Source organism: Gavia stellata, chromosome 8 (assembly GCF_030936135.1).
Source record: "Gavia stellata isolate bGavSte3 chromosome 8, bGavSte3.hap2, whole genome shotgun sequence".
Lineage (NCBI taxonomy): Eukaryota > Metazoa > Chordata > Aves > Gaviiformes > Gaviidae > Gavia > Gavia stellata.
This window is the reverse complement of record NC_082601.1, coordinates 2,248,049-2,272,565: the sequence shown is the minus strand read 5'-3', so window position 1 is coordinate 2,272,565 and position 24,517 is coordinate 2,248,049. Positions and strand designations below refer to the sequence as shown.

General features: G+C 48.4%; 1 protein-coding gene across 1 annotated transcript in view; it reads right to left on the bottom strand.

Annotated features, from left to right (window-relative positions):
- Nucleotides 1–21,402, bottom strand: part of CACNB4 (calcium voltage-gated channel auxiliary subunit beta 4) — a 107,099-nt gene extending 85,697 nt beyond the window's left edge. Inside the window, exons 1-2 of the mRNA XM_059820360.1 lie at nucleotides 21,394–21,402; nucleotides 21,198–21,281 (exon numbers count right to left, since the gene is read on the bottom strand). Coding sequence (XP_059676343.1) covers nucleotides 21,198–21,281; nucleotides 21,394–21,402 — 93 coding nt within the window. The remainder of the gene's footprint in view (nucleotides 1–21,197; nucleotides 21,282–21,393) is intronic.
- Nucleotides 21,403–24,517: the final 3,115 nt, after the last annotated feature.

The window sequence follows — 24,517 nt, the reverse complement described above, 5'->3', positions numbered from 1 at the left end:
ACTATATTCACATTTACCTATCATCAGACACTGCACTCGGCAGATGAACCAGGATTTGCCAGGTTAATCTTCCCTGAAATACTATGGAAGAATTTTGTGAAAAGAGGCTTTTAAAATATAGTAAGCGTAATAATGACTTTCTGTGTAAGTGAATAGCTGGCTCAGAGCTCTAAAACTCGTACCTGAAACACTGTTCCTATTTTTCCTAGGATCAGATACTTCATTCCCATGAAATTCAGTGTTGCCTATCCTCATAAAATACCTCGACTGACAGCATTAGGATGGAAGGACTATAAAAAAACGCAAGACAGCACCAATACAAACTAACCGCCCGCGGCGCCCACCCGCAGCGCAGGGACCCGAGTGACCTGCTGCTGACAGCACCCAGCCTCAGCCAGTCTTCCAACCTCCAGCGCAACAAGATACAAACCAGCAACAGAGACCAAAAAACGCGTTTCTGAAGCCTAAATCAGAATTTGCTGTTTTAGACAACAGCCCAGCTGTTTGTGCTCAACTCCTGCGTTTGATCCGAAGAACAAGGGACTGAGGATGAGAACACGACCACGGCAATAGCCGGTTATGTGATCTACAAGCCAGCAGCATCCCCCCCAGCCTTCACCCTACAATTCTGCCTGGACAAATGGCCCTAGCCCCCATTACAGGGAAGACACAGGATTTATTTCTGTCAAAACCTTACATTTTGGAAGATTATTATTACTGCCGGCTATCTGTCAGAAAAGCAAGGTCATTTGTGTCCGCGCCCCTTCGTGCGCAGAAGACCTAATTGTCTGTTTACGCCCCGGGAGGTGACGCCAGCAGGCAACCGCCCCCCTGTAATCACAACAGGGCACGGACGGGTTCGACTCGCATCGGCCACGGCGGGGATAACGTGTAAGGAGGACGGGCAGAGCAGCAAGGACTCCAGCACGGCCATCCGGTGAGTTGCACACCTTGTAACGGAGCGCGTAGCGCTGGGCACCGCGGCCTGAGCGCACACCCACCGCGTGGGTAAGTTGGTTGATTAAGGACTATACAGCAAATACCTTATAGAAGATGATAACCAAGACCATAAGGGGTCATGTGGTCTATTAGAAACGTCAAGGAATTGTAAAGGCAAGCTGGACTTGTAAACTTCCAAGCCCAGCTGCTGGATCAGCTGGATGCCACTGGATTTGGGGTCAAATCACAACAATAATGACGCTGCAGCTATAAAGAAACCCCGGTGGCAAACCCGGCGCTGACACAAGTGTGCCAAGGCAAAGCCAAGGACGTTTGGCCCTGGAAGATGCAGAATCAGGGCTGGGTGAAGCAGCCGTTGCCGTCAGTGGGCGCGCAGCCGCGCTCCCGACTCCAGAGGTGGGCCAGCCCCGGGGACGTCGGCGGTCCCCGATGCCGCCCATGGCGCAGAAGCACCGTGGCAAGTCGGGGAGGCAGACCCCGGAGGGAGCAGCATCTGTGCCCCGCTCCCGCTGTCGTGTGAACACACGGCCATCTCGCTGCATGGCTTCGCCCTCCAGATGGTCGCAGATTGCCAACGACGTTTAGAAATATTTTTTTTTCTTTGCGCAGCATTTTGTTTCCATAGGAATAACGCAAGTTCCTTCAACCCGAAGAAGTTGCTTTTTAGGTACAAAAGATAACATTTTTCCTCCTACAGAACAGTGACGTGTAGGTGAACGCAGCAGGACTAATTAATGGGCACAGTCCCGAACATGGATACCGGGGAGTCAGTAACCATCTGTACAGTGCATTTTGGTTTGTGATTATATTAAAATATATTGTAGCAAGTAAGTATTCTAATAATAGAACTGAATGAGAAAAAAATATGGCTTGAAACTGCTGCGTACAGTAATTTTATCCATCTCTAAAGCCATATTTAGCTGAACTCCAAAAACCCCCATAGAATTAATGCTGTGAGCTAATACAAAGCATTCTAAATGCTCATCAGCAGTTAGATGAGCATACTTCCAGGGCCTGAACGGCAGTATTTAAGTATATGAGAAAGACTACGCTGGGTGTGGAAGTGAAACGGCGATGGCTGGCGTCCCGTGAGCGGCCGTGCCCTCCTTGCCTTTGCTGTGCAAACCCAGCACGGCCCCAGCCAGGAGCGGATGCTTGCTGCGCCGCTGCACCTTCCCTCCGAACCTGGGATCAAGCGAGAATAAGACATGAACAAAACGACATGAACAGTGAGGAGTGGGGAACGCTCAAGCCGCGTCTTCGGCTGGAGACCCAGCCCAGCCTGGGGAGGACGAGGAGTGGAAGCAGCGGCTTGAAGCAAAGCAGATGAGAAATGGTGAAACCAAGGGCCAGAAGTAGAGGGAACCCACCCAGAACTGCAGGCTGTAAGGAAGGGCAAAGGTACGAATTGGCCAACTTAGGTTTCAGAGCAATTTAAACGTCTATTGAGAACAAAAATTTAAAACAACTTAATTGCTTTAATAAAAGCCGTAATGGCGACGCTGTGGTGCAACGGAGCCCTAAAGTGGGAAAGATGCAACTATTTAATAAACACTACTGTCTTGTATCTAGAGATAAACCATATGATGTTTTCACATCGCGCAGTAATAAATTCTTTTTTTCCCCTCTATGAATAACTAGGAAAGGAGTGAAACAACATCTATTACTCTTTAGGTAATCAGAAAAGAATTTTCACCCAAAGATATTAGTAAAATTGGCTAAAGAGGTCTCGGAATTGTTCAAGAGTGACTTCTTTTTCATTTCTTTCTAAGGACTAGGAGTGAGGAGGCATTGCGTAAATATATAAACAGGGATAATTTCTGAAACGTATTAAGGGAATCCTGAGGTGGACCATTATCACTGAAGAATTGACGAGAATTAGCAAAATAATGGAAATAACTGTAATTTCACTGGAAATAAAGCAGACTTTGAATGGTTTTCATCAGACAACATGTAAAAACAGGTTGATAAAACTTTCTTTCACATATACTAACATTTGATTGAGATCTGCCTGACATTTTGGTAAAAGGGCTGCTCTATCCAAAAATCAATAGAGTCTAATATTAAAGAGATTAGGAAATGGTTAATCGATAGATCTCAGTAAGGTCGCTGTTGAAAGTTACTGAAACGCATACAAGGAGAGATGCTGCAGCCATGGGACGCTGCAAGCCCAGAGCAGGTTCACCTCTCCCCACCCCACGGAGCCCTCTCCCCCTCACGCTCCCAGCCTTCGCCTTGCCTTTCACCGAGCGCACACGCCTCAAGTCAGAGCAGACCTCCCCATAACTTCACTTTTTTAGCACCCTCTTCATTCATGATGGTCACACATCTTCTCTTTGTACTAAACGCAGGTTGTGACAAAAGTATTATAACGTTCCATTATGTGTAAACTTCCATAAAGTTGCTTAACATGGGTATCAAGCACAGGGGGAACGCAGTTTTCAAGTATACATTTTTGTATGAGAAATGAAAGGTCTACGTGCCTTCAAGAAGTAACGTTCACCTATGCGAGACTGGAGTCAAACTCTAAAGCGACACTGAGGGGGGGATTCGGGGAGTAAAAGGCTGAATAAGCAGCTCCACAACACTGGGAAACCCAGCCCTTGGGGGCCTGAACACAACCTTAAAGCAAACAAAAAAGGAAGCATCAGGTAGCCTCAGGGGAGAGGCGGCATGACCTTGCTTAGGGCATTGCTGAGGTCGTTCCTGGATATGCCATCTCCTGTTATCCACTTGGGAAAAGGATGTTGAAAATTAGAAGGAATCCAGAAATGGACTACAGAAATAACAAAAGCTCTGAATACGTGCCCTGAGAAGAGAGGTATGAAATACTGTTTACTTACTTTATCAAGAAACATCTTTCCTACGGAGGGAAGAAAAGCCACCTCAGGGCAGATCAAAGATCTGCCTGCACTGGTGACCACCGGTGCCCCTCCAGGGAGGGCGTAGGAAGAGGGCAAGCACACCGCCGCGTGCTCTGAGCACCCGGGATTTGGCTCCATCCCAGAGCCAGGAATTACAGCCAAGTACTCAAAAAGATTTCTCTCCTGCTGGTTTGTCCACTCCCTTTTTGATTTGATCTAATCTATTTTGGGGGTTTTTTTGCATCCACAGCACCCTGTGGCAAGGAGTTCCCTGCCTGGAAGACAGCGCTGAACAACTCCAGAAGATAATTATTCCCACTACCGGGTAAAACGCTGTATTATCCATCCACACGGAGCGCTTAGAAGTCAAGTTGCAAGGCCTAGCGCTGTTTTTAGATCATCAACAGAAGGTTTTATCAGCCTAGTGCTACCTGGAAGACCAGACTATATGAAAACCACTTTTTCTAACTGCCATACATCATTCCCCCAAGGCCAATCCTATTTCATTGGGAACCAAAGTGGTGTTGGTGCCATTCCCACATTTATTTATCAAAACGTAGACGTGCAGGGGCAGCAAACTTCAATTTTACTGACAATGGCAGACAGGGGGAAAAAAATTCTGCCTGAGTTATTAGCTCATGCAATCCTGCTCATTTTGCACATGGACGGCCCTCACTGACTTCAGCAGGAGCAGAACATAGGCAAGAGAGAATTGGCCTCAAATATGCAATCACTGTTTGCTTAGACACATCAAAGGAAGATAAATAATTGTGCTTAAAAATAACATAAAACTGGGGGGGAAAAACCACAGAAAAATCCTCAAGAAAGCACACATGAAATCAGCTGTATACATGCTAGGCAGGCTCCTAAGATATGACAGTAAAATACACAGAGTATCTCTCTTCAGCACCTCGAAATTCCTTTCTCCGCATCCATGACAAAATCAAAATGGTATTCCACGAGTGCCCCCACCTTCCTCAACGCCAAAGCCTTTGCTCACTTACATCTCCAGCCAAAGCCTCGTGCCGCCCCCTCTCCCAGGCTTGCCTACGCTGGCCCACCCACACCATTATTATAATGAAAATCACACTTCTCTTCGACTTCTTCTTTCCGTAACATTCTGTATCCTTGTAGCAAGCTGATTTTAGGTCCAAAGCTGTTCCATCTTCTCATGTTCCAAACAACCATCCTTCACCTTCCACATCCTCCTCAAAGCGCTTTTCTTCTCGAGGCCCTTCCAAAATTGCTTCTTGCTGGTTGGTGCTCTTACCGCCACTGTCTCGTAGAGGGAGCTCCGGCTTTGCAACTGCTCCCGAGGTGGGGGCGAAGACCAGACCATCACCCTGCTGCTCCCCGGTTATCACCCGTGGCTACGTGGCTAGGGCTATATGCAGCGTCCCCCTAACCATCCCCAAGCTTCACTAGCTTATGGCCAAATAAATATTTACATATTACGCCAAGCAAGTATTATATGGTGGACAGCATCATACTTCGCTTTCTTCACGAATTGTTTGCAACTTCTGCATCTCTGCGCTCAGGTTCAAAGGTTTTGCGTTGCCCATGACCTAGCCTTGAAGCCTACACCTCCAAGATGTCTACAGCCGTGGTTTGCGGGGAGACGACCGCACACACGAGCAGGCTGCATCTTCAGAAGCACACGTTTATTCCCATATATCCTTACTACAACAGCCAAGGGATCTCTTCAGAGATCTCCAAAGCATAAGATGTAAACTCTCACGTGGGAGGGCTCTGGGAGAAGTAGTAAATTTAGGAGCCCCTTTTCAAAACAGGGTCTTCAAAGAAGAGGTCTGTTGCAAGGAAAATAAAGAAACATCCGGAACCGCACATTCAGCAAAAGTTTACAGATGATCTAAAAATAAAGGTGGGGCAAAAGGGAGACATTTGAGTCAATGTATGTACTGTAGAAATTTAGGGCATGATTCATTAGCCAAAAAAAATCTGAACACCCTCTGTAGCTATTTTCAAGGAGGTACATGCATAATTTATGTGGAACAAGAGTGGGCTGCAATTTCCCCCACACTGCTTCTGCATAAATTACACCAGCTTGTAATTCATCACACTTCTGTTTTTCCTGCATGTAAGTGGTAACCTCTCATTTAACGATCACAGAAAACAGAGTCATCTGCAAAAAGGAAGGTGAACTATTTACAGGTGAAAGAATTGCAGGTCTGACACACACACGTGGTCCAGAGAACTGGAAAAGCTGCCATTTTCTGGTGAGAGGGTGGCTGTGTGATGACTTTTCAGTTATTTCGTTTTCAGTGACCACAGTTAACAACAGAATGCAAAAGTCTTTCTAAATCACCAGCACTAATCTCCGAGAGGACCCAAAACACAAGATTATGCAGAAGTTTAAAATATCAGATTTGTCATGGAGGGATGCAAGCTGCTCAATTACTTCTTCGTGGTCTGAAGCAGAAAAATCCTTAAGTGCATTAAATGAATAAATAAAACACCTTTGCTTCGAACAAGAATAAAACCCACAGGAATCCGATACACAGAATAAAAGCTCCGTTATGAGCAACTACCCAGTTGACTGAACGAGTGCAGAATGCAGAGCCGTTGCCTTGCAATACGAGCAGCACGGCCTCTGTGGACTCCACCAGTCTTTCCTCCAAGCAAAGACGGGGAGGAGAGAAAATTAACCGTGTTCCAGGTGTTCCACAAGAAGCTGGGCAATAGGTAGGCACTAATAAGAATTACGAAGCTTGCGCCAAGGCATACGCAAGACTGCAACACCGGTAATACGTTTGTGCCACCACATCTGACAAGAGGACAGTGCATTAGAAATGAGCGGAAGGAGAAGGAGATGAGGATGAAGGAGGCACACTGCATAGCAGGGACACACCGTGTGCATGCTACTCTTCATACTGTTCTTCGGAACACAAAATCAGCCTATGTAATAGTTATTTCGGCATTTACCATGAGAAGCAAGCTCATTATAAACATCATAAGGAGGGCCTGGATATTCAGTCAAACAGATGGGTGTGCTCTGCTCGGCAATGCTTACACTGGTTTTTTTCTTTTTTTTTTTTTTAATGTACTTTTGGGCTCTGAAAATTGTCTGACAGCAAATGCTGTCTACCTTCTGACTACTGAATATCGCTAAGAATAAAGCAGCCTTTTCTATTCACTCTCCTCTCCTCGAGGTTGGTGGTTGGGGGCTCAATATTAAGATTGGCAATTCATGCTTTCGCAAAAAAAAAAAAAAAAGGGAAAAAAAATTGCAAAAAGGGTGAAACAAAGGGCAACAGTTGTCTTTCTGTCTTTCATCTCCTTTGACATCTTACCATTCTGCCATGCAGCCTTCTGCAAGTCATGCAGCTCACCCTGGGATCCTTCACGCTAGGACTGCGCCAGGACAGTAGGATTGTCGCAATAATTTTGTAAGAGATATTCCATCTTCATTTTGTTTCATAACGCTTCTTTCTGTGGATGTTATTCTTGGCTGAGTGGTGACCTCTCTTCAAGAGTTGAAGTCCATATGGAATAATTCATGCAAATCCTCAATGCTGGAACAGCAGCAGCACCTAATCCTCTGGGGTGTCACTCCCAGAGAAAATTACTTATGTTAATTTTACCTTGAACAAGAGACACGTGACAAGGCAAAGAGCCTGAAGCAAAACCAAATGACCATCTTCATCTGAGAAGAGAGAAGACTTCTGCCAATACCCGGCACAGTGAGCCAACATGGAACCACGGCCAAGAGGGACAGACCCCAAAGGAGATTGAGGCATTTTCATCATCCCAAGAGAGCCTCATGGGGAATCTGGCTGAGCGCCTGAGAAGGCAGGCATGCAATAAAGGCACGTGTTGTTTGGAGAGGGTTGGTATGGGAAGGCTTTTGGGCCAGTTAACTTTGCTTCCTGAAGGTTTGGTCCCTGAGTAAACTTGTCATTACCACTGAGAAAACAGGACCACACGTGCTGAAGCCGAGACTGCCGGGAAAAATCCCAGTGCCGTGCAAAAGCCTTAGAAACTACACCCCAGGCCTGGAAAAATACCTTGGGAAAAAAGAGAGCGGCAGGGGTTTGACATTAAGAGTGCCCTCAAGAAGGCCATCACGTGGCAGAGAGGCAGCAGACGACTCTGGCCTTCCTGCTCTCTCCTTGTTGCCAGTATTTCTACCAATCCTCTCCCTAGCTTTACAGGGAGAAAGAAAAAGAAAAGGGACCAAAAAAGAAAGAAAAGAGAAAGAAAAAAAAGGGACGAAAACAGAGGAACCTGCTGTAGTACCAGCTAGCGTGGCTAGGACACGTGCCCCTAAAGGAAAAGAGAAAATATTCCTTCCAGAATACCTATGAACAGGGGTGAATAAAGTCATAGAAGATGACAGTTAGACAAGAGTCACCCATTCTGGCAAGCCGCTACTAATATTTTTCGTTCATATACTCTTTGTTCTGCAAACCAGCTAGAGGCATATTCTCCCTCTTCTTTCTTAGTCTCTCCTTTTTTCCCCCCCTTTCCTACCTCCTCTCACCTTTTTCTCTGCCCCTGGTTTTTGTTGGGTTTTGGGGGGAGTCTTTTTTTTTTTTTTAAACTCTTTAGCTCTTCAAATCACTTGGCTAATTTGATGGCTGCCATCCTGTATACTGGGCAGCTCTCATTAGCCAGGGAGCGAGTGTCACAACATGCCGAGTCCACTGTCAGTTTTAAGAGAGAAATACAAGATGTGACATACAGAACGTGAGATAAGGAGAATAACAGCATTCCCGGGGCGGGGGGAATCTCACATACTGTCCTTAGTAAAATTTAAATAGTTACTTCAGTAAAAATTGGTGATTTCCCCTCTTCCTACTCTTTTTGTCTTGTACAAAACTGGCTAACAAGGCAGCTGCTGAAATTCAGCACGGAGGAACGAGAGGCGCACGGGGTGAGAAAGGAGAAAGATGAACCAAGGCCAGTGACCAGAGGGAATTTTCGGAAGAGGACGAGAATGCCAACAGCGGAGCTGGAAGAGGACAGAGAAGAGAAGAGAAACAGGGCCATGAGCTGCATGAGGCAGCGCAGGAGCACTGCGAGTGAAAGCCATGGAAGGACAGCAACTCAGTGATGGGAGGCGAAACAACAGCACAAGAGGGATATTAGTTAAAAAAGGGTGAATGTGGCAGGAAGGAGAGCATCATGCAAAAGTCTGTTCTGGCACATGGTGATGCCCATTTACCCATGCCTCCAGAATCTCACCTCCCAATCTGCTCAATCTTCCCTTCATTTCACAAATATCCTTCTACCCACCACTCAACCTGTGCTCTAACTGCGGTCCTGGCTCTCCCATCTCCTGTTCTTTCACCTTCCCGATGCCTTTTTAACCCCATCTCGTTCTTCATTCCTCTGTGTCTCCGACCTGACCTTTTTCCCTAAGGAAGTAGGTTACATTCAGCAGTCCTGGATTCCCTCTCCGCAGAAACGTGAAGATAAGCTTTGTTGCTGCTGCCACCCCATAGCACCACCATCAGCTCTCCCGTCTAACACTCCCAGGTCACACATCTCGTATATCCACAGCCAGCGCGTTGCAGTAACTTGCATTATCGCCCCACGGGATGGATAGTTCCTCCCCATGATCCCAACATGTGGGGAGAGGGAGGCGAAGATGCTCCTAATGGCCCAAGATGATCAAAGCCAAAACAGGAGAAGAATATTTAAGCCATAATTGCTACCAGGCACTTTGAAGATTAATGACTGGCTGGATGTTTAATATATCTCAGGACATTAAGCCCAACTGGTCATTAAGCCCTAAGAAATACCTAGTGCCGAGGTCATTTTTATCACTCTAAGATGAATAAAAGAGAGGGAAGAAAAAAAACCCACCAGCTTATGAAATGTCTCTCAGTGGGAAAATCAGTTTCAATTGCTAAGAAGAGATCACCCAAGGAAGGAATGCCTCTCCAGGCACAGCAGATCAGGCCAACCAGCCTATAGCAAGAACTGAGTTTGATCTAGGTTTCCTTTCAGCCCTCCACATCTTCTCTATTTAAGAAAAAAACCATCCCTTTCGTGGCTCAGTGTCCATGACCAGTGCTGTGCTGCTGGCTGGCCATGGAGAATCTGCCACTGGAGGGGCTCGGGAGTATCTGACCTGTCCTATTAACTGGGGGAGGCAGGGGAAAGGGATCTCCGTTTCCAAATATAACCACTTCGCTTCTGCATTATTTATAGATATGTCCTTGATTTCTAAGCATGATCACAAAAATGGCCATAACACACGTAGATGCTTTAGCAGAACTTGCAGCCCGGTTTCAGCAGAATTTTATTTCAACTACTTCCTAATATAAAACTTCCACTCGTGAACTTCAAGGTACATAGTGCCTTTGTCATAAAGGGCTCCAAAAACACTTCACAGAAATTGGAGTAGAACATTTATGTACAACGTGCGCATTGTCCCCAAGAAGGTCTTGTGCAGGACAAGGTACCACTAAACCCATAAGGTAGGAAGTAAAGAATACATCTCACCACAAGAATTTGGGCAAGCAAAATCCAAACCAAAGACATAGTTTGGTTGGAAAATCATAAAGAAATCTACCTTTCTCTTCAGAAAGGGACATGTAACCCTGTAGTTATCAAGGCTTACTGAAGTCACAAGTGAGGAGCTTAACTCATAACATGGTGGATGGGATTCAACTGCTTTAACTTGGGTGTCTAAGGTTGTTTCAGATCACCCAGCATATCCCGTGGGGCTGCAGCAGGGTGATGGTCTTCCACAGGTGCACAGATCCTACCTCCTACCTGCCACAGCATGCTGTCCTTGGATGCTCTTGGCCGGGAGAGCCTGGGATGTCCAACGGGGGACCAGACTCCAGAGCTGAGGCAAGCGACTCCTGCCTGTTGCGTCCCGCTACGGCAGAGAGCACCATGGAATGGCTCGGCTTCCCAAAACCACACCAGGAGTGCCACCTCCTCTTTCAGCATACAGATGAGTGCCCGTACAAGTCTCTCCTGCCAACGGTAATTCAGGTGTTAGCTTGGTTGTAGTTCACAAGAGCCAACGTATTCCCACCCAACGAGCGGCATGAGAGCAGCTCTTCAGGGAAAGCACAAGAAACAAAACCAAAGGGCCACACGAAGCACAGTCAGAAAAACTGGGAATGTCCCTAAGACACCTGTTACGATGCACACTTAAGGCCACAGAGAAAATCCCAAAGATGCATTTTCTTCGTGACATGCTTATAATAATAAAGAACTAATTTTTGTAGGCATTACACAAAGAGAATCCACTATTTTGCCAGAAAACGCAGACCTCTACAACTTCAGCTGAAAGATGATTCCCCCCACAAAAGAATCACCGCAGGAGGAGCGCTTCCACAGGACACATTTCTTCCAGATCCAACGGGAATTTGACTACAGAGCTGCCCACGTGCAGCTCGCTGCCTCACCGCGCTGCCTCTTCTTCCTCCCAGAGACTAAACCACCGGAAATCTTTCCACCGGTGAAATGTGCAAAATTAATGGAGTTTCACTGGGTAGAAGCTAGCGGATTACCCCAGTGACGGGATTATCTTGACTTTCAAAGAAACAAGCGTTTTTGAAAGGTGTTTTCAAAACTCCGACCTGTAGTATTTTACTACGTTACCTGAATCAGGATATCAAATTTTGCAAGAGATATCAAAATGTGTATTAACCTAAAGAAATATTGAGACATAGGGACAGCTCCTGGTGTCTGTATGTATAAATGGAAGAACAATATATTATGTAAGCTGGGAAAAAGAGTCGCTAGTTAAGCACTGAAACCATCAGTCCAGAGAATGACCGTCATAAAAATACAAGTGATAGCAGAAACAGAATACAAGTAAAACCAAATGAAGATTACACCTAGAATATTGCTTATTCTGTGCAAGAAAAGAGGTCATGACCCAGACCCAAGCAACACAAAGCCGTCAGAATCCAGTATTCAAAAGTGACTCTTACCTGAGGACATTAAATCTCTTATTTAGAACAAAAAAAAGGCTTTTCCAACACCCGTGATGCTCATTGTAAAAAGCGTCAAGGAAACAGAGTGCAAAGAGGGTTTACTATTTAGAGGGAATGTGACTGGAGCATAACTACTACGATGTATTTTTACCCTAGTACCTTAAAGCATTTAACACGCTACGGCCCAGATCTCACAGAACACGCATGCAAGTCGCTTCACAAAAAGCAGAAACGGGAGAGATTGGTGTGGGACCACTGTCATGCACGAAGTTAGCCGGGGGCATGCCGACAGCGGAACTCCCGACAGCCGCACGGCAGCAGCACCCTTTGACAAGCCTTTGGGAAAGGACACAAAGTCAGTTAGTGGCAAAAATACCCTTTATTTGCGCACATCGCAGGTGAGGTGACTTGCGGGGGCAGAGAATTGGGGCAGGAAGGGGTCTCCGTCCTTCCTCCCTGCGTTTTAAGGAAGCTTCCAGTTTTGATTAGAGGGACGGGGAAGGCACGCGAGTCCTATCTATTTCCCATCCCACTTTGCCCCAAAGCACCAGGGACAGCTGGAGACCTCGTTACAAGCAGCCAAAGATTAATACAACAGACAGGAGAGACGCGTTGTTACACAGGCTCTCTAAGCACGTTTTTGACATCTTTTCTCAATTGTCAAATTATCCGACATTGATTATCAACATCGCCTTCTGATTGGTTTTATTACATTTGACTGTTAGCCAAAAACTGTCTTTAACGGGAGATCTTTTTAACATCGCAAGTGGCTGAAGAAGTTCCCACCTAAATTTTATTTTGCTAGAGCTCTGCTTTATTATTGTTTAAAGCAGAATTTTGAAGATTATACATGTCAGGCTTTCCCATATAAGCCTGAAACCAACGGAAAGGAGTTAAGAAGCTGTTTTTTCCAACTCTGCAGGTCACCCAAGACCTAAGGATTTTAAGAAAAAGCTATTTCTGTCTCTACCATATTCTTTTCAAAGCAACAGAACATATTTTAGCAAATACAGGTTTGGAGTCCCATGTAATCATCTCCGCTTCCTCCATATTCAGCACAGACAATCGCATCGAGATTGCGTTTGACAGAAACCATTGGTGTCCATAGAAACTGCATGACAGCAATCGCAGACAGAGCCTGTGCATGGCTCGAGCTCCCAAAATCTGCTAAAATGGCTCTAGCGCGTGGCGTTACACTATAAGCACACAACTGGAGTTTTGCACCTTGTGTTACCGTACAGCAAAAATATTGGGGGCAAAAAAAAAAAATACGGGTGAGACCGTCAGAAGGTGGCGGGTGATGGGAGGTGGGAATGGAGCTGCCCAGGGCGCTCCAGCCCCGGCTTTAACACGGGGCTTATCAAGTCACGTAGCACTTCTGCCTCCAGTCTCCCCGTTACAGAAAGGGGGACAGTAGGGGCACCTTCCAGTTACACCGTTGTACGCTGTGCATGTTTGTAAAGATTTTTTTTTTAATGATTACCTATTAAATATTATGTGTTTGGTATTAAGCTAGTATTCTGTTACTGTAATCAGGTAAATATTTCATTGTAATGACACTGCATGAATAAAGAGAAATCATTTTATAGGTCACACTAGAAAAACACATTTAAACAAACACCCACTGTATGTACAAAGAGACAGACAACTCCCAAATACAAGGAATTCTGGATGAGGAATAGCCAAATCCTATTTTTTATTCATACCTACGCTGCTTATGCTATTAATATCCGACTTCTCTTTTGTGACTTTAGGCTATTTTAAAAACGAAACCTTGTTACCATGGAGACAATAAGCCGGTCAGCACATCTGCTGAAGAATAGGACATAAAATTTTTAAAGTGAGAATTTCAAAGGCTCCGACTTTTATGAATCCGCGCCAATGACTCCATCAAATAGACATAAGGCAGCCTGATAAGTCAGTTAGCTGTCACCTACCAGGTTTCTGACAATCTTATTAGCTGTTATTGTGCACCAGGACCTGCTAGCAGAGACCGCAGCACTACGAGCACCGGCACGCCGAGGAGGTGAATCATGCTCCACTTCCACGTGCTGCACTGGCCACGCTCACGGAGCGGTGAGGACAACGGCTTATTATGAATATAACCCAGTGAACCTGCCTAAAAGGTTGATAGACGGCTCCAAACAAAAACACCAACTGGGGGATTACGTTTTTATAAGAACGCAATCATGATCATTATTTGCTTGCAAACAGACACACACACAAAAAAATCTTTTTCCTTTTCTAATGGAACACTAAGTGGGAACACAATTTGAGATTCAATTAGTACATTAAGAAACATTCAATTAAGCTTCCCGGTGACACAGAGATACACAACGACACTCGCTTTCCAGATGAAGAAACGAAACTCGCGGAAGTCTGCTGGCTTCTTCACGGTCAGATGAAGTGATGGCAGAATTAAGGAGAGAAGCCAACATTCCTACTCTTTGTTTCATAATAAAAAAATTTATTCCAGTTTCCTTGTACTGTTATTTCAACCTTGTGAAGCTTGTCCCCCACCCATCTCCTCCTCCCAACCGTGCAAGGAGAAACCCAACCAAGGCAGGATTTTGGGGTGTCCGGGATCAAAGCAACACCGTTAGGAAGGACACCACGGCTTTCAGGAAGGCAGATGTGCACGCATACGTGTGACAGCCAAATGCCACCAGCTGTTACCAACAGGGAAGCCAAGAACGGGTGCACACTCCAAGTCCATCAGCCTCTCAAGCCGTATCAGAAGACAACTCTGGAAAAGCTATCAGCTGCGTAGCCCATGACTGTGACTTAATCCAAATACGCAGCATCCCGTAGGAAGTTATGGAGAGGAGAGATGTCATCTAGAAGTCATCAGCCCCGATGAACCCGATGGTTAGAAGCTGCTCAGATATAGCACCCTCCATCACTGGAAGAGGCGCAGCAGTAGCAAGGCGTGGTTCTATTTGACAGCCTTCATCGGTTCAGCACTCCTCCTAATCGCAGTTGTCATTACGAGCCTCACCAAGGGTCACAACAGACCACGTCTTCCAAAGCCGGCTGTGCCCGTCCGTCTGATGGGCTCTCTCCAGCTGGCAGGAGACCACCCCATGCAAGCTCTCTAACCCATCGCAGGCAAATCCAGCCGTGGTGGCTCAGGTTGTCCCAGTGCCAGGCTGCACCGCTCGGGACTATCCATGGGCTCCTGAAGGGACCCAGCTACAGCCCCTACGTACCACATGGCCTACGCGAACACAAGGGATGGCCTCATCTCTGTCCTCCAGAAGCAGGCCATCTTCAGAAATCACCTCTACAATTTGGAAATGAAATCAGACCACGACGGTGGAAAACACTGTTTTTTCCGGGAACTCACGGGACCTTTTGTAAAGTTACTCCATGGTGCTGTACACAAGAGAAAACTGCAAACCAGCCTCAGAGTCAAACGGCTGCTGGGATACTACTGCAAGATGCTCCAGGGACATTTACTTCAGTTCACGCATGCCTTACCTTACCTTATTGATTTAACCTAAATAAGTAGATTTACAAAGTAAACTGATCTTAAGCACAGTTTAACTTGAAAGATGCAACTGTTGTATTAGTTAACTACCTGGAGTTACGAAGAAAGGCGAGTTAAAACAATGTCACTCTGCCGTGCAGACAAGGCTTATGTTCTTTGGAGAAAGGGCTGAATCTTTTATTCACCTGCCAAATGCTTTAACAGTTTCTAAACGCTGTATGGAGAAAAATAACGATCCAGTCCTGTGTCTAAGGAATAATCATACTCTATGACAGTAAGTTATATTTTAGAAATTAATGACTCATCGTAGAATTGAGCTCATCCTGGTAAATTACTGAAATTCTGATCTGCTCCTTTGCAGATATGTATTTTATCAATCTAATCAGCATTTGATTTTGAGAAATGCCCGGTTCATTGCACACCTAGGTTGGAATGGACAACACTACTCAGCATCATCCACCTCCCGTGCACCAGAAAACCTGTATTACAGAAGGCCAAAATCTCAAGAGCATCAACTGAGGTCTCATTTCATTCTGAGGAAAATGATTTTAAGACAAAAAAACACAGAATTGAAGGAAGAAATCAAACCCACATTAAAAAGTTTGTTAAGAAACGGTCACCGAAGGTGCCTACGTACGTCGCTGACGAGCGAAGACCGATTGTTGATTCCTCCTAATTCACATCATTACTTTACAGGACAGTCAGCAAAAAACATCAACTGCAAAACTCAAACCTGTACCTCAGGCCATGCATTGCTCTTGAAAACGTCGGTGTACGTAATTAAGCTAACATCTGCCAGAGCCGATGAGCGACCTTGTCTGCTTTGCATCCGCGAAGGCACACCCGAGGTGGGAACTGGGCGGCCGTACGTCCCGCGTGCCAAGGGAAGGGCTTTCGGGCTTTATAAATGACAAACAAAACTCAAACACCCTTAAAGCTTCCCAGATCTGATCGACAACTATTTTTTTCTTGAGTAAACAAGAAGATGCCTGAATGTAGATGCCAACGTGCAGCCAGAGTCCAGCGCTTGGTCCTGCCGGAAGGCCACCACAACCCCATCTCCACAGGCACAAAAAACCTCATCTGAAAACAAGGCAACAGACCTCTTGAAAGCTTTTTACTTTTTTTCTGGTCAGAATGTCATTGACTTTTTTAAAAGTTGCTACACCTCCTGAGCTGGGCTAATAACAGAAAACCCCATTTTTCTTTTCCTCTCAATATTACACAGGAAAAATGATATTTAAAAGGGGGGAGCACAAGCGCTGCCAGAGACGCAACACTAGGTGTAACTACGTCTTAAAAGAAAATTGACTTTAACTTCAACTGTCTCTAAATGTAAGCAGCAAAAAACTTCCAGAAATAAACAGCATGTGTAAATATAATTTTATGTAAAGCTAAATGTGCTGGGACTGAACGGGTACACTCCGCGACTCTACTTGAAGTCTCTGGCATGAGCTGGAAAGGATTTCCACTGATTACTACAAGTGTTTCAAGAAGATTTTACTACGAGGCCCTGCTGATACCAAAGAGCAGATAACTCCGGATTTCACTTCAAGCACCTAAGTTATCGTCGCGTCATACAGCGAGGCAATCCGGTATGCGAGCAGGTAAGTAACAGCGCCATTAGGGACCAAACCATCAGCCCACCACCCGACTGCAATTCTGGTTACACCTTGAGGAGCAGAGCTACTCAACGCCTCTTCCACACAGACCACCTCAGGGAAGTTCATCCCACGCAGTCGTCTTTAAACGAGGAAGGGCGCGCTGAAGGGAGACCTGGAATAAGGGGACGTTCAGTCGCACCTGCGCTAAGGGCTGCCGTTTGGGCAACAAAAAAGCAAAATGCATAAACTTTTCATGCACCCCCGGTCAGAGCAGGCAGGCGGGCACTGCCGCGGGGAGACGCCCGGCCGAGGCGAGGAGGAGGAGGACGAAGGGGAGGCTGAACCTCCACCAGGACCCCTGCTCAGACCTCTGTCAGCCCACCTCCACGTGTAGAAGTCCCTCTCTCAGCTGCTGATCTTCCCCTGGGGATCCCCAGTCCCCTTACGCAGATGGAGCCATTTACTGTGTGCCTTTTCCCTCCCAAAATTGTATTACCATGTGCATAAAGGTCTGCATGACTTCTGGCCCACGTACCTATAGCTGCAGCCCCAGCCCCGCTAACCCACCTGCGACCACCCCCGGTGAAGAGCGGCCACTGTGGTGCGTTCTTTTGACAAGAAGCGATGCTCTAACATGACCTTTGGGTGACTGTCGTCGTTCTTTACGGGTCACCTAACTTTTCTCAGTGAAATAAATTCCATTAAAAATCACAAGCAATAAAACTGATGCTCCCAGAAGTCAATGAAAAAAAATAAATTGCACGTACTTGCAAGTCACACCATGTCAAAATAAGTGATGGAAACATAAAATCTTCCCAAAGAAAACAACAATGAATTATTATCACAGCATTTTGCAAAATTATAAGCATATGTTTTCAGCTGACCCACTTATTCTCTTATAATTGACTTCTGTCCCTTAAGGGGGTTCTTAAATATAATTGAGCAGCACCTGCCACGTAAGAGGAACAATTTTACACACCCGTTCCTTGCTCAAATACCGCACTTAACAGCTTCAGCGCCAGGTTGACTCGCAGCCTTGGCCGTGCCACTGGAGACAGAGGTGCCCATCCAACAACCTGGGAGCCTCCTGCGCCCCAGGTCACTCCAGGACACAAGTGACCTTACTCGCTGGAGTAGCTCTTATTTTTTAGACCAGCCCAATGATTTCCAGCACACACCTACCTGTGTAGACGCGGCACTGCGGGACACGGTTTAGTGGCCATGGTGGTGTTGGGTTGACGGTTGGACTTGATGATCTGACAGGTCTTTTCCAACCTTAGTGAGTCTGTGATTCCCGCTTGTACATCGCTCCATCTGCGTCTTCCAGTGCAGCGTTTCCCACAAGAGACAATTACGGGCACGGCCAGCTTCCCACGCCGGTAAGGCTGGAGTTGGCAGCTCTGCCCTTGCTGACACGCGCACAGGACTCGGCGCGATGGACCGTCTTTGCTTATCACCATGAGGTGTTGACAAAAATGCAAATTCAAAAGCTCGTCCAAACATTATTCCCTTACTAAATTAGATGGACCAAGGGATTGAACCCCAAAATTAAACGCAACAGAATGAAAAGTCAAGCAAAGGGTTCAAACCTGGGGGACCTGCGCCTCTCCTGACACAAAAGGAAACCAATGATAAAACTTCCATCGGTATTTTGGACTTGGGCAAGAACCTGGTGCCCAATTCTTAACGCGTACGAGACCTACAAAAGATTTAAACTCTCTTGGGACATTTATTGCAAATCTTTCTGACAGAATTTCTATTTTTTTTAAATTACACCTACAACCACCACAATGTTACTTGAAGTTAATCCCTGCTATTAGGACTTCTTTTCCCACTGATGCTTCTAAAGCCTGGTTGCTATTAGGGAAAACTTGACAGCGGGAAGGGAGGACAGCAACACTGGGCAGCTGGGGCAGCTCTGCGTCTGCAGAGCCAAAATCCCCCGTTCTCAAAAGAAAATCCACTAACCACAAAGGGTGAGAAAACTGTCTCGTTCAGGTGCTGAAGGAGCAGCAGAAACACTGTCGCGCAAAGGAAACGTTGTCCTGAGGAGCTGAATCACCCCACGGCGAGGAACGTCGCACGAAGTCCACGGGAAGGAGCAGCGAGACCCTCACCCCGGCACGTCTCCAGCTCGGCCCCACCGCGCTCTCCCCCAGCGAGGGGGAGGCAAGCCCGGAGCTGGTTTGGTTGCTCAGCTCACACAGTTCAAATTAAACCTTCCCACCCGTTTCCTGACGAGAGCTACCGCACTCGCCTGTTCAAAAGCTCTCAAGGGAGTCACCTCAGAGAGTGCCAGCAATTTGTCTGCTCCCTCCTCCTTTGGGATAAGCAAGTTCCGATATCGATCAATTCATTGTGCTTATTTTACATGGAGCTGAAACCATATTGATGTGGCAGCTTCACCCGACACAGCATTGCTCTCTGTCAGGACAGCGCAGACAGATGCCGGTGCGGAAAGAGCCCGGGTGCCGGCGCCGGTGCGGATACGCTGCCGGGCCCCTCGGCTGCCGTGCGGCGGGACTCGCGGGTCTGCAGCCGTGACCGAAAGAAAAACATCCCACCACCCGATTCTCCTATCGTTATTTGGCAGCGCCCCTCAAACGTGTCACCTAATGTAAAGCACGTTAATGTGAAGCCCTCGAGCGGGGGTGAGAAGTAAAAGCGAGTCTCCCCACCTTCCCCGGGAAGACAACAGACAAAGGGACGCTGGAGCACGCGACGCTTGGAGAGCACACCAGGGCCCGAGATGCGAGACATGGGAAAAAAGCGCAGAGCGTAGGAAGCGCTCCAGTGTGTTTCGCACACGGACGAGGTGCGTGAAGCCGCCCGTGTAACTCAGCTGAGACACCCCGCGCGTCAGGTGGAGGGGCCAGGCTCTTCCACACCAGCAGCAGCTTTCCCCGGGTGCTGCCGCGGGCGCTTCCATGTGCAAGGTTTTCGAAATCCCACGTCGCATCCTCGCTCCCTCAGACAGCGAGTGCTCTGGATGACTCCGATCGCCCTCCGCTTGCCTAACTCCCCAGCCCTCGCTTTCCGTGTGAGCATGGCACAAAACCCACCACTTGAAACGACGCTTCCGACAAGCTGAAATATTCTCCAGGACATCTCCAAGAAGGGCCCACGGCCGCCTGCAACATCTCCTCAACCACCACGGCAGACTGACACAGGCTAAAACTACCTTCGGGTTTCTTTATCCTTGTTGCGACTCGAATTTACGTGGCTGAGATCACATTAAACGTCAAATTCTTACTGCGACTCTCACGTCTCATTCTGCTGCTGCTGGAAACGGGGACTGCCAGCCCGATCCCGCTGTGGCTCCGCTCCGAACGGGAGCGGTGACAAGGAGACACCGCAAAGCAAAATAAAACTTCCCTGGGTTATCTAAATCTCCTTCTCTGACAGACCGACCGCACAACTTCCACGTCCTGCGCAAAATACGCTTCCACCCGTGACAAGTGTCCCCGAAGCTGTCGGAGACCCAGTTCTGCTTTGCTTTTGCTTCCTTAAATTTCTACTAAAGTCACTGAGGAATCCGGGGGGGTGTGGGATACAGGTTCGCGCTCCGAGAAGTGTTCTACCTCCTTTACTTTTAAAGCACATTAATAATATCTACTCTAAGAGGCATCTTTTAGGAGAGATGCTTCAGTGAGACTTGGGACGTTGGTCTGTATGTGCCCGGGGACAGCTGGCAGGCAAGAGCGCGAGACTGGGAATGGAAAGGGAAGGGGAGCTCTTGGCAGGAGGCTGCACCCAGCGCGACGGGCGCATCGCTCGTGCCGGGGGACGCGGGGCTGCTCCGCGACCAGCGCCGAGGAGCCCGAAGCCCCAAACTGAGGTGCTGATGCTCTCGACGCCTTTGCGATCACCTCTGTCCGAGGAATCCTGAAGTCAGAAGCTCCCGAAAACCTCAGCTTCCACTCTTTAAGAAAAGTGTCGTTCTTGCCCCCGCTGTTACAGGGAGCAGCCGGACGATCAGCCCAAGGCGCGAAGCGCGGCTCGGCAGCCGAAGGCAAGCACGATACGGGCGTTTATCGGAATACACCGGGACTTCAGCGGGACGCTGGCGGCCCCTCTCCCGCTCCCGCAGCTCCCTGCGTTTGCGGTCCCCAGCCCCGCTCCGACCGGTGCCCAAACTGCCCCGGCTCCGGGCGCGGAGGGGACGGGCAGCGACCGCGACCGCGCGGTCCCCGGAGCATCGCCCGGCGGCGGCGGCGGCGGCGGCGCTCCCGAGACCCCCGAAACGCGGCGGTTTATGGCAAAGCAAACCCCCCACAGCCCTTCGCCCAGCGGAAAGGAGGCCGGCAGAGCGGCCCGGCCCCGCCCGGCCCCGCCCGGCCCCGCCGCCCCTCACCTGCCGCAGGATGAAGCTGGTGGAGGTGGTGCTGCCGTCGGAGCGCTTCAGCCGGCTGCGCCGCGTCGCCGTCCCCCTCGTCACCTGCCCCGGGGGAGGCCAAGACATCAAGGTCGCGCCGCCACCGCCACCGCCACCGCGGCCGCTCCCGCCCGCCCGCCCCCGCCCGCCCCCGCGGCCCCCGGGCGGCACCCACCGCGGCCATGGCGGCCAGGATCGGCGGCTCCTCGGCCCCGGCCCGCCGGCCCCGGCGGCTGAGCGCAGCGCGGCTGCTGCCGCCGAGCGAGCGCGCGGTGGGAAGGGCGAGGGCGGGCGGGGGGCGGGCGCGGGGGGGGGGAGCGGCGAGGAGGCGCCGGGCGGCCCCCGGGGCGGGGCGGGGCAGGGCCGGGACACGCGTGTGCCCCCCCCGCGGGCGGCCCCGGGCCCAGGCGGCGGTGGCGGGGAGCGGCGCCGGGGGGGGGTGACCTCCCGGGAGCCGGGGGGGGGGTGCCGGGGAGCCGCCCGCCCCCGCCGGGTCCCGCTGGGGAAGGCCGCAGGCATCGCCGCCGGCCCCCGCCCTCCCGGGGAACTGCAGCGGCGGTCGTCCGCGGGGCTGTCCCGCGTGTCCGACTGCGGGGCGTTGGCAGACGCCTCGGACGGTCAGCGGGAACGGCCGCGCTCCCGCGCTGAGCGCCACCGCCCGCGCCGCAGCCGCCGCCTTTCTGCCCCGGTGCCCGTGTCCCCCGTCCCGGCCCAGGCGGGACGCTCCCGCTGCGCCCCAGGCGCGGCCCGGGCAGGCTGGAGAGGCGAGGCGGATGCCACGGGCAAGTACCGGCCCCCGAGCCCGGTTTAACCTCCCCAAGCTGAAACGGAGCCACAGCTGCCACGAGCACGTAAGCCGCGGTGCCGACCGAGGCTTCGGCGGATTGATCAGCATCGCTTTGATCAACTACCGGTCACGAAGAGTGCGATTATTTCCAGGGTACGGAGGAAAAAAGGTAAATCAAGAGATCAAGCGCTTTGCTTGAAGTGGAAGTCTGGGGAAGAATTGGAAGCAGGACCTGGATTTCCTGCTTCCCACTGCCGTGCTTTAACTACAAGCACATTACACCTCCCACTGAAACGAGTAAGAGGAGAAACGTGTGCATCTTCGATCCGATCCCACTTTTACACCAGAAAGCTCTGAACGCACACACACACACACAAAACCTCTGGTGACGGCCCAAAGCACAACAGAGCAAACATTTCTTGCTCTCTCGGTATAGACACAAACTGCAGATGTTTTATTTTTTTGTTAATTCCTTGGATGAAATTAGGCAGCCTGGTTTCTTCGCCACAGATGAATGTGGGTCATGAATGCTGTAGTCTAAATTAGATTATTTTAAAATTCAGTTTAATCATTAAAGTGGTACTAGGAAGGGTACTTTCCTTTAAACATTAATCTTGGCGTCGCTGACTTCCCTAGTTAAGGTACTGTCCAGAAAACTGACACAGCATCACCTCACTTCAGCAAGAGGTAGTAAAGTTTAGGTCGAGATTCGAAATGAAAACCAAACAAGCACTTGCCAGCAATTCAGTAAACGCTTTGGCTTTATAAGGGCGTTGTAAGATTTAGATTTGCAGCCTGAAGTGACCTGAAATCAACCCGCTGGGGTCAGTTAACGCAAAAGGGATATAAATAAATGATGGAATGCAGGCATTTATGTCTAAATAACAATCAATGGAGTTGTTCCCAGGTACTGTAGGCTGCTTGCACACATTTTTTCGGTCTCCGTTCACAGCATTAGCAGAAGGTATCTTTAAAGCACAGGGATGTATTCTTATTTTGGATGAGCTAGAAATCTTTCTGGATAATTTGTTTAGAGTCTCTGTGAAAACCTGTAATAAACCATGAGCAATCACAGCTCATACTCAAGATACGCAATACAATCAAATTTAAAGAGTGGTATATTTGCCACCTTATTTCTGGTGAAGTATATTATCATTTAATATAAATTTTTCTCTTCAATTCCCCACCAGTCAGCACCCAACACGTAGCAGCATTCTCTCACTACCGAGCTGAGCTTACAGACACTTGGGGCAACAGAGCGCCGGTTCCCAACTAGAAGAGCTCATCCACAGAGGTGCCGCGCAGCACAGCTATGAAATAACGGTCTCTTCCCGAGTGCCGGCGTTGCTGACAGCGTGTGGGGGCCGAGATGGCGGGTGCTAGCCCAGGACGGGCTCCCGGGGGGAGCAGGGAAGGGGAACGGGGAGCGACGTCCACACCCCTCACCCAGCTTTTGCCGTGTATTTCTGGCCAGGACCGAACTACGTCGTAAACAGAAGACACTCTATCCGCGTCTGTTAAACAAACTTTGTTTTATTCACACAAGGCAATGCACACATATTGCAGACAGGAGGCCAAATGGATATTCCGATAAAACAGATCCCCTCTTCTTAATACTGCAAACTCTTTAAGATAATTTTCCGTAAGAACTGTGATACATCTATTAACCAGTACATGTTCACCTTAAACCCCAGACACAACAGAAGCAGAACCAGGGTCTGAACTCAAAGTTCAGGCGTGCCGTCCGTTGGTGCCAGATCGCTCGCTGGCCTACCAAAGATGTTACCGTGCTGGTGGAGGGAGCAGAGCTCTGAAGGCTCAGGTGTGCTCAGACCCTGCCCCAGCTGGGTTTCCTTTCCTTCATTTTTCATTTTCGCCAGTTCAAAACAGTTTGAGTCAGCTTCATCTAAAATTCAACTGTTAAGAGCCATCAAAAATTATTCATTCATTCAGCAGATCCATCACAGTGTTCAATGTAAGCAAGAGTAGTGCCTGTTATTTTTTAGAAAAGATGCATAGATAAAAATAAGGAAAAAAATAAATCTTCCTATCAGAAAATAATTCCTGTAAGAGATCGCAGCTGCAGCCATGTCCCGCTCAGCTCTCCCTCCTAAGTGACAGCCTTCAAAAGAATTACACTGTTCCACAAGTCCATGAACATCTACAAACAAAACCTAAAGCAAAACGAACACAGAACATTATTTTTAAGGTTTTACTTGTTACGGAAACAATCGGGTTTTTTAACATCGTAATTTCTGTACCAAATGAAATAGACAATGCACGTGTCACAGCACGGCTGGATGAAAGACCACAATTTCTCAGAACACGTCTCTGCGTGGTGATATTACAGACAAACTCAACTGTTGCTCTCAGCTGACTATAACTTAGACACAATAGGTTGCCAACTCATACTAGAAGAAAATTTATCTAGTATTGGTATTTTCAACACCCATGAAACAAATATATTACAATAAAATTCTCATTATAAAGTTGCACAAATTTCTGTTAGCCA